Genomic DNA, 15,161 nt, shown 5'->3' on the forward strand with positions numbered 1-15,161 from the left:
CGTCAGGCTCATAGTACTACATCATTTAGCCAGGTAGGTCCTGTTTGTTTGCTGCAGCTCTGTTGTCTGAGACAGTATTAAGGCAATAAAACATCAGACAGAAGTTTCTGAGGTGAAAAGATTTACAGTCCTGTGATAAAATTGTCTTTTATGCTTGTCAAAAGTAAAGATCATTACAAAGTAAAAACAAAGGACAAAAAACCCCCCTTTCTGCAGAAGGGTGAATCACCCCATCTGATCCATAAGTGTCTGACCCAGAACATCCCTGAGGTGGTTGTACAGTCATTAGCAACAGAGTCTGTAAAGTGGACAGGAGCCAAGACAGCTAACAAGCCAGATGTCACCACTTGGAAAAAATATATATTCCATGGTTTTTATCTAGCTGCCAGGTAGACACTGTGTGCAAATGCTCCTACTGAACAGATAGCAAAGTGTGTCATAAGGGACAGGACATCAAAATGGGAGGCAGTAGCTCATCAGCAACCAAAATGCATCCATGGATCAGATTGTCAGTTGACACAGAAGGATAGAAATACTGCCAGCGAAATTGTGCCTTTGGCGTATTGGGCCATACAATAGGGAAGGGATGGAGGGGGTTTTTGAAGTGTAAGGCAAAAAAAATGATCTGGGTGAAATGAATTTTGACACAGCTCTCTTAGTGCTATGGGACACTCTTGATATCTGGGGAAAAAAAAAGTGTAGTCAATCATATAAAGGAAAAAAGAGACAAATAGGACAAACAAGGCTATGATTATGATATCACTTAATGTATATACTAAAAATTGAGTGGTTTTTTATGATCATTGGCTTCAGGGCACAAGCTTTAGTTTTAATACTCTTAGTGTGACATCTGAGTTTGGGAGTGTCCTGTTGGGCTGCTTCCCTGAGCAGCACAACACACCTTAGGCTGGCAAATCTCAACCCTCTGGAGCAGAGTGAACCAGGAACACTGAGCCCCATTGGACTCTGCTCTGCTGGGAAGAGAAGGGTGAATGGGAAAAGGGTCTTTGTACTTGAAAAAAAGAAGAAAAATTATTTACATTCCTTACATAAAGTTTACCCTTTACATTCAAAAAGCTGTAACTGCAGCAAGATGATGGGGAACATGCATAGGTAGATCTGCAGCAATTGCAGAATGAAAATAAAACTTTAGTGTCTTGCAATATTTTTCCATTTTTCAATCAGGCTCTTCCATGGCTGATTTAACAAAACAAGATCTTAAAAGGTCTGGGAAAACACTATTAACCTGAAAAATAAGCAGCTTAAAAATCTACTGCAGGAGTCTCAGCCTTCCTATTCACAACCCTCAATCCACATATCTAACAGTATGTCTTTCAAGGCATATTTTCCTGCTGTTTACCCAGTCACCAAAACCTCCCAACCAAAAAGCCCTTGCAAAAATAAAAGATAACTGTGCAGGGGCTAAGATGACCCCTAATAAGATAGCTGAATTCTATGCAAGGCATTATTGAATGCAAAAAGTAATACCAAAATGGGAAAGAGTGCTTCCCTCTAATCTCCTCTTTCAAGTGATATTAATTTTAGCTTCAATAATGAAAAAAAAAATCTAGGCTGAGGAATTATTTTCTTTTTACAGGATGGGTCTTTCAGTTAACCCCTCACACCCTCACAAACTTAGTCTGCCTTTATTTCTAGTAAAAAAAGACCCAGTTTGTGTTACAGTTGGAATCAAACATTAAAGTGGCATGCATCTGTTCAAAGCAAGGTGTCTGAAGCTGAATGTCTACATTATACATGGCCAACATAGACTGCCTTATAATTAATGAAAGAAAGAAAGACATGCTTCCAGAAGACACAGCACTGGCCTTTGCTAGACCCTATTTTAGGAAAAGTTGTGTTGCCCTTTTGAAGCAGTTATTCTCTTCTTGGAACACAAAAGCAGACTGGGATAATTGCTGTAGTCTAAAGAGTCCATGCAGCATGAGGTGGCTACTACCCTTTAGCACAGACTGAAGAAAGCAAAAAATCCATGTTAGTCCCATTTGTATTTTGAGAAGACCACTGTGTTTGCTCTGTCTAGCAAACAGCTCAGGGTTGTGGCTTTGAGCTTCAATTGTTGAAGGAAGTTAACCTCCTCAGTGTGATGCTTAAAAAAAAATAAAGTGTTGATGTATTTTGAACAATCAGTTGCAGCAGGAGAGCAGCTCACACAGTGAGTACATGCTCAAAGGAGAGATCTCAGTTGCTCTTATCAAGTGTCCATCTGGTCATTTATGTTCTAGGTGCAGTTTTAAGACCATGTTTGTGACCATGTTCTTGTGCAAAACAGAAGCAGTGATAGATTAAAAAAGTCAAGAAAGAGAATTGCTCAGTATTTCTAAACTTCTTTTGGCTATTAAAATGGCTCAAACTCTGCAAAAAAGGAAAGCTATAAGTATGAATATCTGGCATTAAGATTGGTTTCAAAGTAATATTAAAGCTAAAGGAAATACTTTTCTTTTATAAAAGATTTCTCTGTGAAAGAAGGAGTAGCTCAAAAATACTGTTCGAACATAGACTTCTTGATGATGTGGTTACATCATGGATGCTTCACAGGACTAAAAACAGGTGCTTTTAAAGATGGTGGAACAGAAATGCTCAGATCTTCCCAGAGTTCCCAGAGACAAACATGTGCTTGTCCAAAGCGTATTTGTCAAACAATTAATTATTCTAATTATAAACTAATTAAAAATTATATAAATATATTGTGACAAGACAAGCAGGGGACAGAGGAAAGGCAGCTGGTGCTGTGCTGGGCAGTGCCGGGGAGCAGCTGAGGATGTCCCCAAACCTGCAGCACCTACACTGCCCTACAGAGCACTGCTTGCCTGAGCTGGAGAGTGGTAGCAGTAACTTGTGGCCAGACTTTGCTGAGTGATGTCACAAATTAAATAATGGAGTAAATCACGGCATTACTTACTCTCAGAACAGTATTTGTCAGGAGAAGTATCTTTTATTAAGCTAAATGACATAATTGTAGGGTGTGCAAGGTTTCAGGTGGGAGATCCCTTATGAGACTGGACAAAGCACCAGCAAACTCCAGACTAAATAGTGGTTAGAATTAACAGCTCTTTGTTTGTTCTAATCATATTAATCAGTTAGACAATTTGAGAGAAGAGGATAATTGCTGCCAATGGAGCAGGATTCAATGGCAGCAGGGAGAGAGGTGAAGGCTGGTTACCCTCTTGGCTATGTAGAAATAATTCACATTCCATTCCTTTGCACTTCTGACAAGTGAACTAATTCACAACATCTGGCAAGTAGACAAAAGCTCCTTGCTATGCCATCATCATGCCTGCAATTCAACACAGTCAGCAGAAAAGGAATTTTTCTCTCCAGTTCTGGGCAGAGCCTTAGTTTTTGTGCATTCTCAAGACCATGTCTTGTGCCTGTCCACCTAGAATACAATGCAAACTATCTTCTCAGAAGGATGGAGAGTTAATATTTTATGTTGCTATTCCACTGTTCCTAACCTAAGTATTTTCTTTCAGAAGAAGGAAATAGTACATCAGAATGAAGAAAGAAGTAATTTTTCTGCCTTCAAGATTTCTTGTACAGACTACGACTGCCAGAAAACCACTTCCAACCTTTTCACATCTACACTTGCAACAGGGCAGAAGAGACAACATAAATACACAGGCAATTGTGAGAAGCAGCACTGAGGATTGACCTGATATTTGTGGTGTCCAGGGGAACAGTCCTCGCCTCCCTTTTGCCAGGTCCGTTGAAGTACAGAGATTTTCCATCGCTGAGCACACCACAGCCTGTCCCAACCTGACCTCCTGTTATCTTGTACCAGAGAGGGCTTAGCTTCCTCTCAAACCTGTCGAACATCTCACTGTGATTAGGCACATTAGACACACACGTTCCATGCGATGCTTCAAAAAAGAAAAAAAGAGGGAAATGCTTTGGTGAAACTGTGCTGAACAGAGTAAGGGTCAGATACAGTACAGGGGCAGATGGTTCTGTTGCATCCACATGCAACAAAGCACTAGGCTCTTCTAAGAAAATGCCCTGATGATTGTACCTTTTCAAACCCACTTTACAAATTTTTGAATGCAGAATAAGCCCTCTTCCTCTAAACTCTAAGATGGCTTATTTCACTAGGTGAAAAATAGCCATGCGTTATGCTAATAAGGCATTTTTTGTAAATAGAAAAATATTATCCTTTTATTTTATTTTAAACAAATCGAACAAAAGATGTTAGCTTATTGCTTTGTTGGTATAGAGGGTTGAAAAGAGTGCAGTGTACAACTGGTTGTGTCAATCACTGTTTTTTTCATGGGTTTTGGATTTTTTTCTATTTCAGCATAAAAGCACCTGAAACCAAAAGTGAGCAGAATTTTCCACAGAAGGGCCTGTCAGAGCATATGTTCCCTCCTGGTCCCATGCCATCTGATGGCCAGGGGACTCAAAAATGGCAACGATTCCTTTGAAGATGATCCAAGCGCTTTTAAGCAGACTTTTCAGTTTATAATGTTTTATTTTGTTTTCTCTTTTATTGCTAGTCCCTTCCCATTCATGCAGATGGTGATGTTCAAGGATTGCAATTGCCAGAAACATCAATGGTGTCCGCTGCCTTCAGCTGCTCCGCTTTGCCTGTGCTGAATTTTATTTAACAAAACAAAAAGATTCTGGCTGGCAGCCCACAAAATATACGTCATCATACATTTTTCCAGAATACTGGAGAGGAAAAACAAGATGCTAGATTTGCAGCTTTAAGTCAGCCAACGCTTACTACAATCCCATCTGAAGAGGGCTGTCTTACCTGTGTAGCCCAGGTCACAGAAACAGACCCCTGAGACACAGTCCCCGTGGCCATTGCAATAGTTGGGGCAAGGCTCAGAAATGTAGACGCCGTCTAAGCCGAAAGGAGGCACACTCTTGTGGGAGCTGCTCTCCTGGATCCAGCGGAATCGAGTCTTACTATAGAGAAACAACAACAAAGGACATGGTATTACTATTCCCAGCTTCAGTATCTGCTGCTCTGTGTTTAAGATTAAAAGGATCTTTTCCTAAATTTGCCTTTTGCAAATAGGATTCCTGAAAGTTTTTGTCCAGTTTTTGTCCAGCATTGCTTAAGGATATTTCTTCCAGATTTTTTGGATGCATTTTGACTTCCTCTATTTCCCTAGCCTGTATGTACCAGTGTGATGCAAAGAACAAACACATGGTTTTATCAACAAAACTGAATGATTAGACGTGACTCTGAAGATGCCTTTTACTACTCAGTTCAATTTGAACAACTAATTACATATTAAAATCCCAGAACTCCATTTCTTACAGTACTTACAAAAAGAACTCAGTAATGGCAGTGATGCAGAGTTTGCTATGGGATTGTACATGTTTAAGTAAAAATTTTCAAGTTATTTTGATACAAAAAAAAGCCACTTTCTAAAAATAATGGCAAATAACACGTCCTACAGGACATGAGCACAGAAATACTAAGTTTTTATTCTTGGATGACAACACGAAATTCCTAGAAAACAGTGATTTAATCCTTAACTTATATAACTGAAGCTGCTCCAGAGAATTCAATGAGCTAACACTAAGTTACTCCAGCTGATCCACTGCATAGGAAATTTGTTGAAGAAAAAATATTTTGGTTATTCATTTTCAGTATTTAGCTTTTAACTAAATCATTTTATAGGAGCTCCAGAGAGGGGAAGAGATTTAAAATCTCACTGCCAATCTAATGGATTAACTAAGATTCTCCTTTCTACTCTGCCTAAAATAGGATAAACCTATTGCTTCCCTTTTTCTGCTGTGCACTGGGATTTGGTAGGTAGGTGATCATCGTGCTCGGGCTCTGTATCAACTGATGAAATGTGAGCCTCTCTGGTTAACCCATAAGCCACAACTTCTGCAGTGACCCACAACAAATCCAGTTTTCAACATGCCAAGAGCCTCATTGGAGTCACAATACTTACATTTTTAATGTATTAGCATCAGCTTCTTATTCCTGATCACATTACTGAACATAATGCCAAACAGATTGCTGCTATTGATTCTGCACTGCTTGTTTTGGGTAAATCAAATCAGCTGGTGTCAGATCTGTGCAATTTGGCACCTGCTTTTATTGGCTAATTACTGAAGAAAAGACAAACTTGTTATGGTACATGCTGCTATTTCAAGTCCTTGAGGCAAAGGCATCAGCTCTCCTGCTACAAAATATGCCACACACTCAAAACCTGTGCCTGGGCTTGAGGATGATGAGTCCATGGCAGAACAATGGGGCTGAAACCCCAGGGCAGCACTGGGGCAGTTGCCTGGGGGGTGAGAGGCAGGAGGCAGCAGGGACATGGCCAGGGGCTCAGTGGGGACAGATGCTGGCAGCGCTTGGTGCAGCCAGCAAATCGGATTGGGTTGTTTTACTGCTGGGGTAAGACAGAGAGTAAGAGGAGTGAGAAACTTCAGCCAAACCCAAGTGAGATTGAGAAAAGCTGCCTGATTTCAAGGCTTATTTGTGTCTTCCAGCATCTGATATTTTCTCACCAGTATTAACCCGATGCTGAGGTCATGCTTGCAGGTGAGCACACCTGTTTTGCCTTTGGCTCTCCTGGCCACCTTCAGTGACACAGCACATCACACATCAGCCCAAATACCTTTCTAAGGTTTCTTTGCCCAATGGTAACTAAAATTAATCCTGTTCAACTGGCTTATTTGATTCATGTGACTTATTACACTCTTGCTGGTGCTTCTGACCTAACTGATATATATAAAGACAGGTGATGGTTGATGTCAAATTAAAATGTGCTGGGTGCCTTGCTGCTTTGTAATTTAGTTCTGTGGAACAATCTGACACCTTTAAAATGGAAAACGTCTCCCTGTTTTGGGGAGCACAGTATATTTTTCCCAGATCTGCCATTTTTTAAAGCTGCTTTTATTCACAGCTTTGCAACTTTTTCCCAGTGTGGCATCACAGAAGCAGGAGCTAATTCATGGGTCCCACTGGCATCACTGGTTTACAGTGCACAGTACCTGGCTGCAAGCGACCTGGGGATAACAATAGTAATCCTTGTCCAGTCCTCAAAGTCTCCCGTGTGGTACACGGTGGGCTCGCTCAGCTCCCGGGAGCTCCCTTCGCACCCCTTCGTGCCCGGAGAAGCAGGGTAGCAGCCCTCCTTCACCAGCGACCAGAAGAGCCCAGCATCATGGGAGTACTGAAGCAGAACGGGAGCAGAGCTGCTGTACTGGTTGGTGCAACCAATGTTCAGCTGCAAAAAAAGCAGAGCATCAGATATGAGCTGAAGAAACCTGCACTGTTATTAGTATTTATTGTCTGCAGACCACCTCTGACTTTTTGGTTTGGGAGGCTTAATGCTCCAAACACTTGCTTTGAAACCCTGGGCAGGGGTTGGTAGGACTGATGGTAGGACTCTGTTTCCTCCATGTATATGATGTCTCAGTAAGAATTCCCACTATCCCTTCATTAAGGCTGCCGAGTTCAGCACACCAAAAGGTGCAAAGAACTTTTCAAGGCTCTCTGTGCGTAGCATGCCCCAAATAGCAAAATCTGCACAGGCACCTCTATGCCCAAGAGTGGGAAGAGCTGTATACCCTGAGATCCATCCCATCTGCAGTCCGCTCAGTGTGACCAGAGGATCAGTCTGACTCCCAGGTGAGCCCTGACCACAGCCTTGTCACTGGCCTTGCAGGAATGATGTCTGGGAGTTGACACTGCAGCTTGGGCCCTCAGAATAGAGTAAAATTGGATTAAGTAGAAAAATGCATATTAAAATGTGAAAAGAGAATGTAACCAAGACAAAAATCAACTGCTGATTTGAAGTTTTAAGTTTCATTTTTCAAGCTATAAGAAAAATATTAGTTTTCATTATTTTCCTGCAGGAATTCTACTTGAGCTATAGAATGTAAAATGTAAAACAAAATCATTCATGTAAAATGAAATAATTCTGAAAAATTGCTGTCTTTGAGTTTATCAATGCAAAATTATTCCAGCTTGCTATTTAAAATGGAAATTTCACAAACTTACAGAAGCATTTAACCGTATGCTTAAAATTAAAGCATGCAAATAAGACGAACACATTTATGTGCAGGCTGGTTTAAAAACTTTCCAAAAAAGTCTGAATTCAGGCCTTAAATGATAGACTTTATAAAGAAGAACTCACTGTTCTGTGGTACATGTTGTTTATGTTTTGTGTATTTGTGTTACATTGCCAAGTGCTTCAGTGATGAAATGTGTATGAAACATTTTTAAGTATTGATTTTTTTAGTCTAAAAATTTTTTTTAAATGCTGCTGCTCATCAAACCTACAGAAGGGAGACTTAGTCACTGAAGTAGAGGAAAGTGGTGAAGAGGTAAATAGGATCTTTTTTCAGGCTAAATAGTATTGATACATTGAGATATTTTTGTGTCTTGGTTTAAAGTATAAAACTACAAGCAAAACTCACTCAGAAATTGTACTGAAATCCCTCGGTTTGTATAGCATTTCATTAGCATAACTTTTAGATGAAATGAGATTATTTTACAAATCCCATTATTTCTAACTAACTTTCCTATTTATGGAACTGTGGGAATTATATTTGAAAAGCTGCCTGTAAACATCTGATCTCTTTAATAATTCCACTTGTAAATTATTCAGTGTCTGTATCCACCAATTATGTAAGGACCATGTATTTGTGGTGAGCTCATTAAAATTGCATCGCAACCAACCTCCAGAATTCACCAATGGGATTTCATTATAAACTCAATAAAATTTTGATTAGGGTTCAGAAACAAGAGCTTGTCAAAGCAAATATACTTTCTTTGGAGCCCATATTCTGATGTATTGTCAGACCACTGAAATTTCTGTAAGCCCTTTAAAGAGGAAAATGCTAATTGGAGCCTATATTCATTGACACAATGAAGTAAATTATATGAAAAACCCACACTGGAGTACAGAGCAGCTTGTAAGTCCTTAAATAGTTTTAAATACAGAAATGTCCGCAAACCACATTGGAGCCCCAGACGGGATAAATCCTTTTTTGCTTGACATTGCAGTAGCATTTCCTGGTACTGACTCGAATACAATGACAGTCACTTCAACCCACTTGTGAAATGTATTGAAGAACAAAAAGCTTTAAAACTTCTCCAGAGGGGTAAAAACGCTCTCCTGCACCAAGGTTTTGGCTATCCTTCCAGAAAGCAGAATGGTATTTTATGCTGTTTGAATTCATACTTCTGCTCTTCACATCTTCCTATGCAATGGTCTAGTTTATCACGTTGATTTGAACTGTGGCCACAGTGGCATCTTGCAAGTATTGGCTAAGGGCAATTTTAGGGATATTCTTGCAGGGATTTATGTTTAAGGAATACCTTGAACTGCAGGACGTATCCAGGCTTCAGACTTAAATCTCGAGTCACTGCAAACCGGTCTCCATCTGATTTACCAAAGAGCATGGCGGAGGGCGTGGCAGAGCAGAAACTTTCATTTTTGGTCATCCCTTCGTTGGCCAGCATTAACCACACACTCATCTGGTTCATAGGGTAATCGAATGCTGGCTTTTCATAAAAGTTCTGTTAGAAATGAAAAGGAAAGCCACAAGTACTATCACCTTGCAGTGTGACTTCAGAATAATTCCCAAAATGATCAACTTTCAAATTTTGCAATTTGTATTTTCTGTCATTTTCAAAAAATTGTAATTTCCAAAACTTCAGTCCCGACTTTTTGAGGAAATACATCATTACATCCTCTGTCACAAAGATTAGGAGCCTGATGATTTTGTGATAAGACCCAAGTTATTCCCACATAGAGACACAGCTGCAAACACTACAGATGCTTCTTTAAATAGACCCAACATTTTCAAAGAAAATTATATTCAAACAAAAGCCTCCGAACAGAGAGGATGGTCCCTGGTTTGTGGGGATGCCCAGGGCCTGCTCTTGCTTATTACCTGTGGTAAAGTGGGATTAACAACAGGAATGATGTGCTTCTGCTTCTCTGACAGGATGATGATGTCATCGATGGCCCACTGATCATACCCTTCCCCTGAAAACACGGGCTGCCACCAGCGAAACCTAGTGCAAGGTGTCTTGGCTGCAGCTGGCAGCTCCAGATAGACAAACCTGAAGAACAGAAGTGAAGCAGAACTTTAGAGAGCACAGTTTGTAGAGAAATGTACCACTGAAGAGGGAAAAGGGGCATCTATCTTACAAGTCCAAAGTCATTTGCATTTCCAAAGAAGGGCAACAAAGCTGACAAAGGGTCCAAGAGAGTAACTCATATGAGGTGTAGCTGAGGGAGCTGGGGTTGTTTAGTCTGGAGAAGAGGAGGCTCAGGGGAGATCTTATCACTGTCTGCAACCACCTGATAGGAGGCTGTAGCAAGGTGGGGGTTGGCCTTATCTCCCAGGCAACCAGCAACAAGAGGACAGAGCCTTAAATTGTGCCAGGGGAGATTCAGATTGGACAACAGGAATAATTTCTTCACTGAAAGGCTGGTTAAGCATTAGAATGGGCTGCCCAGAGCAGTAGTGGAGTCACCATCCCTGAAAGTGTTAAAAAAATGACAGGATATGGCACTTAGTACTGTAACATGGTGGTGTTCAGTCAAACATTAGATTCAATGATCTTGGAGGTCTTCTCCAACCTGAACGATTCTATGATTCTATTATTCTAACCTCCTATATATCTAGATACCTATTTATACACTGCATATGAAGAAGCTGTCTTTATCCTTCCTGTCTGTGGAAAATGTAAACTTTTTAAGAAAATGTCTATTTTTTATGATCTATTACTATATTGCCAAGCACAATAAGGAACTGATTTGAACTCTGCAGCTTTGAATTAAACTATTCAGCTGATCCATGTTCAACAAGTCTTAATGTTCTTCTGGTGCCAGGAAGTAATAGTGAAATATGCTGGCAAAATTAATTTCTCATTCTCTTCTGCTGATTGGTCCTATTTGTAGAAAAAAGCATCCTTCTGTTACAATGCAATAGATTATGTAGCAGAGCCTTCTTCTGTGGGTAAAAATATTTCAGCCCTCCTATACATATGTTTATAAAAGAACTTGAGTTTGTCTCAGTTTGCTTTATGTTTGACTTAGGAAACACCTTACTAAAATGATGTTAAATAAAAGTTAAATTTTCAAACCTAATCACACTTATGTCAAAAGTACAATAATTAGTTACTTTCTCAATCCTGTTTAAGACGACTTACATATATGCATTTCTAGATACAATATTTTTGGCATCTTTCTTTATATCTCATGTTATTTTGTGTCATGGACTCTGCTTCATTTGCCAGTGAGGCAGAGATTGGAGAAGAAACTGTTGTTTTCCAGAGGATTCCAAGATTTATGTGTTGGAGAATAAAGAATTGTCAAAAAAGATCTAGACTGCATTTGAAACAGCAGGAAAATAAATCTGCATAGCTATGTTCTGTAAGGACCATCACTCTTGATTGCTCAGAAGGGCAATATTTTGTCTAAAACCAATGTATTGGATAGCCTAGTGATGAAGGTTTCAGTATTTAGCTTCTTTGTTGAGTGTGTCCTGAGGGGAAGGTGGCAGCTGTAGTTTTTCTGGATTTTAGTACAGTTTTTGATACTGTACCTCACAGTATCCTTATGGACAGGTTGTCCAACCGTTGGAAGAGTGGTTTCAGGGTATGCTGGGTGAAGACCTGGTTGAAGGGCAGAATTCAAAGGTTGAGGTGAATGGGGCTACATCTGGCTGGTGACTGGTCACCAGCAGTATTCCTCGGGGTTCAATCCTAGAGCCACTCCTGTTCAATATGTTTCTCAAGGATCTGGATGCAGGCGTTGAATGCACCATTAGCAAGTTTGCTGATGATACCAAAATGGGAGGTTGACTCTCTTGAGGATCAAGAGGTCTTTCAGAGGGATCTTGACAGATTGGAGCATTGGGATTGATTAATGGGATGAAATTTAACAAGTGGGAATGTCGATTCTGTGCCTAGGATGGAGTAACACTGAGCACAAGTATAATCTGGATGTGGCTGGAGAGCAGCCCTGCAGAAAGGGATCTGTGGGTGCTGGTCGGCAGCAAGTTCAAAAAGTGTCGGCAGCAAGTTCAAAAGGTGTCAGCAGCAAGTTCAAAAGGTGTCAGCAGCATGCCCTGGCAGCCAAGAGGGCAAATGTGGGGTGCACCAAACACAGCATCACCAGCTGCTCAAAAGAGGTGATTGTCCTCCTGTATTCAGTGTTGGTGTGACCTCACCTTGAGCACTGTGTGCAGTTCTGGGCCCCACAGTCTGAGAAGGATGTGAAGGACCTTGAATGCATCCAGTGGAGGGTAACAAAGCTGGTGAAAGAGCTGAAGGACTTATGAGGGATGGCTAAGGATATGGGCTTGTCTAGTTTGGAGAAAAGGAGGCCGAAGGGTGACCTCATTGCTCTCTACAGCTTCCTGAGGAGGGGACATGGAGAGGGAGATGCTGAGCTCTTCTCCCTGGTATCCAGTGGCAGGACTCATGGGAAAGGTTCAAAGCTGTGCCAGGGAGGTTTAGACTGGACACAAGAAAGCATTTTTGTTCCAAGAGTGTGGTCAAGCACTGGAACAGGCTTCCTAGAGAAGTAACTGATGCCCCAGGCCTCTCAGTGTTTTAGAGGCATTTGGACAATGTCCTTAATAACACACTTTAACTTTTGGTCAGCCCTGAAGTGGTTGGGCAGTTGGACTGGATGATCACTGTAGGTCCCTTCCAACTGAAATAGTCAATTCTATTTTATTCTATTGTATTCTAAAAAAAATTCAATAGTTTTATACTTCCAAGTGCCTGGATGGCCTTCAGAAAAAGACAGTCTGCCAAGTTACAGAAGTCCTTCTGAAAGTGTTGTTCATTGCAATGCAAAATGACAAGATGGGAAAATAAAATTATTTGCATGTTGAAAGACATGGATGATAGGTAACAGAAATAATGTTAATACTTATGCAGACAACAGTTTAAATTTTCACTGGCAAGGTATCTTACAGCAAATTTGAAATGCTGAACATGAATTCTTCTCTTCCTTAATTACTTATTTAAAGGAGCTTTTGTTTTATGTGACATTAATACATGTTCATTAGATCTGAAACCAGAGTCAGAGGAAATGGCAGATTTCTACACCTCTTTTAGGCAAGTTCTGTATTTGCTTGCTAATGTTTTGCAGATATTAGAATTTTAGTCAGGTTTCATATGGGAGGTAATAGGAAACTTTACATTTTACTTCAGTTTTTAAAGGTCCACTTTCATTACATTTTTTATTCCTAGTGACAGGAGTTTACTGTGGGAGCCTGAAAAAGTTTCCATATATTGATGGCTTTAAACATTATAAGCTGAAATTATTATTCATGTTTTCATAAATTGAGAAATATTTTTTTAAAAGCTGATGCAGTATGGATATAATTTAGATCAAAATTATACCTGGGTTTGCTGAAGTCAGAGAAATACATTTCTGCTAGTAGCTGCCAGTTGATACCACCATTATTGCTGTACTGCAGCAGCACACCTTCTTCTCTGCTGTCAGGTTTATTGCATGAAGAACTGTCTCCTCCTATTTGGATGTAAAACTGTACAAAATCCACCCATGTTGTGTCCAAATCCCAGCTTACCAACTGTCTTTTTCCAGCCTACGATACAAAGAACAGACGGCAATAATAATTTTAATTATGACACCTTCATTATGAATAGAAATATTTAAAATTCAACACAGATTAATATTGCACAGAAAATTACACAACATGGAGAACATTGAATTTTGTGTTAATTTGATCTCTCAGTTATTCTTTTTGGCCATCCTTTATGTCTTAATGACCCTGATATGATCCCACAAGTATTTTTATTACTAGATTTCAACATACAATGCAACTACACAACATAATTTCCACACAACTATTTCATCTCATTCCTTCAAGGTCCCAAGTACATCCAGAAGATAAAGAGCAGATGCTGGATATCCTGAATCAACCAGGGTTAAATTTTTAAGTTTTCAGCTTTTTAACGATAACGCTCAGAGATGTAAAAGGCTATTTCTGACATCTCATCTCCCCACTTAAATCTTGCACTGCATAAGGTTACCTGATCACCTGAAATCAGCCCCTATAATACCTGTTGCTTGAAGCCCACTTCCTATACAAGAACTGGGGCTTGGCATTTTCTCTTCATGTATCACCCAAATAAGATTTGTTCCTACACAAAACTATGCTCTTTTCCTAGTAGGTATTGTAAATCAGGAACCTCTCAAATAAAACCTGTGGATTTGGTTTCAAATTTACCTAAGCACAGCTGAGAGAAAAAAACAGCCTTGTAAAATTTAGTGAATGGCTTTTCCAAGACCGTTTTTGAGTTCTAGCAGGTCAGTGTGGTCACTTTGTGCATGATAGCAAAGGAGGACTGAGCATATTCATCTAAAAAAAAGCTTTAAGGTTTAAAAACCTTTTTTTTTGTAATGGGAATTATCCCATACCCCTCTTCCCTTTGTGCCCTGGTGCTTGAAGCTGAACTTGTGGGCTTGCACATCAACAAACCTACAAGATGCCGATATGTGACATGAAGCTACCTGCAGCAAGGCAGGACACAGGACAAGGGCAGTGTCCCCATGGAGGTGCCCTGCATGCCCTGCATCTGACACAACCCTGCCCCAGCACAGCACTGTGCTGCCCCAGGCTTTTACAGGTAAGCCAAAGCTGTATGTGTGCAGCCAGAGGGAGGATGCAGGGATCATATTTCTGCATTTATTAAAGTAGCTGCAACCTGGCACCACCCCCCAAAATGGAGCAGAACTGTCAACATGTCCACTGTTTCTGATTCCCTAAAAACTCATGGGTTTACCTCATAAAAAGGTATCAAAAAGGAAAACCTGGGCTAAGTTATATAATGATGCCTATGTTTTAAGCAATATTTCTTTTCTCTGTCACTTGTACATTTATGATCTTCATGGTAAATTTCCAGACAAACTTGAGGTAAGCAAGTAACGTGATCTAGCTGAACACAAGGAACAAGATTATGAGCTGAGATTTAAAATACCATCTGTGTTTTTTAAGGATGATAGATGAATTTAAATCGTTTGACTAACCACCTCTTTCTACCCAGTTCAGGGTAAACCCAGCAGATAAATGTACAGTGCTTTCTTTCTCAGAACATTTTGCTTTGCTGGTGTAACAGCCTGGGTCCATAGCTCATTTGCAGACCCTACCAAAAAGGCCACCTCACACCA

At 40.2% G+C, this 15,161-nt stretch overlaps 1 protein-coding gene across 2 annotated transcripts in view; it reads right to left on the reverse strand.

The window, feature by feature from the left end:
- Positions 1 to 15,161, reverse strand: part of RELN (reelin) — a 279,445-nt gene that overhangs the window by 57,649 nt on the left and 206,635 nt on the right. For both annotated transcript variants that reach the window (XM_051805023.1, XM_051805024.1), the window contains exons 25-30: positions 13,370 to 13,575; positions 9,895 to 10,066; positions 9,317 to 9,517; positions 6,982 to 7,217; positions 4,769 to 4,926; positions 3,671 to 3,878 (exon numbers count right to left, since the gene is read on the reverse strand). In XM_051805023.1, coding sequence (XP_051660983.1) covers positions 3,671 to 3,878; positions 4,769 to 4,926; positions 6,982 to 7,217; positions 9,317 to 9,517; positions 9,895 to 10,066; positions 13,370 to 13,575 — 1,181 coding nt within the window. The remainder of the gene's footprint in view (positions 1 to 3,670; positions 3,879 to 4,768; positions 4,927 to 6,981; positions 7,218 to 9,316; positions 9,518 to 9,894; positions 10,067 to 13,369; positions 13,576 to 15,161) is intronic.

The sequence above is a fragment of the Manacus candei genome, unplaced genomic scaffold, assembly GCF_025592945.1.
Source record: "Manacus candei isolate 608988 ecotype Guabito, Panama unplaced genomic scaffold, ASM2559294v1 h1tg000063l, whole genome shotgun sequence".
NCBI lineage: Eukaryota > Metazoa > Chordata > Aves > Passeriformes > Pipridae > Manacus > Manacus candei.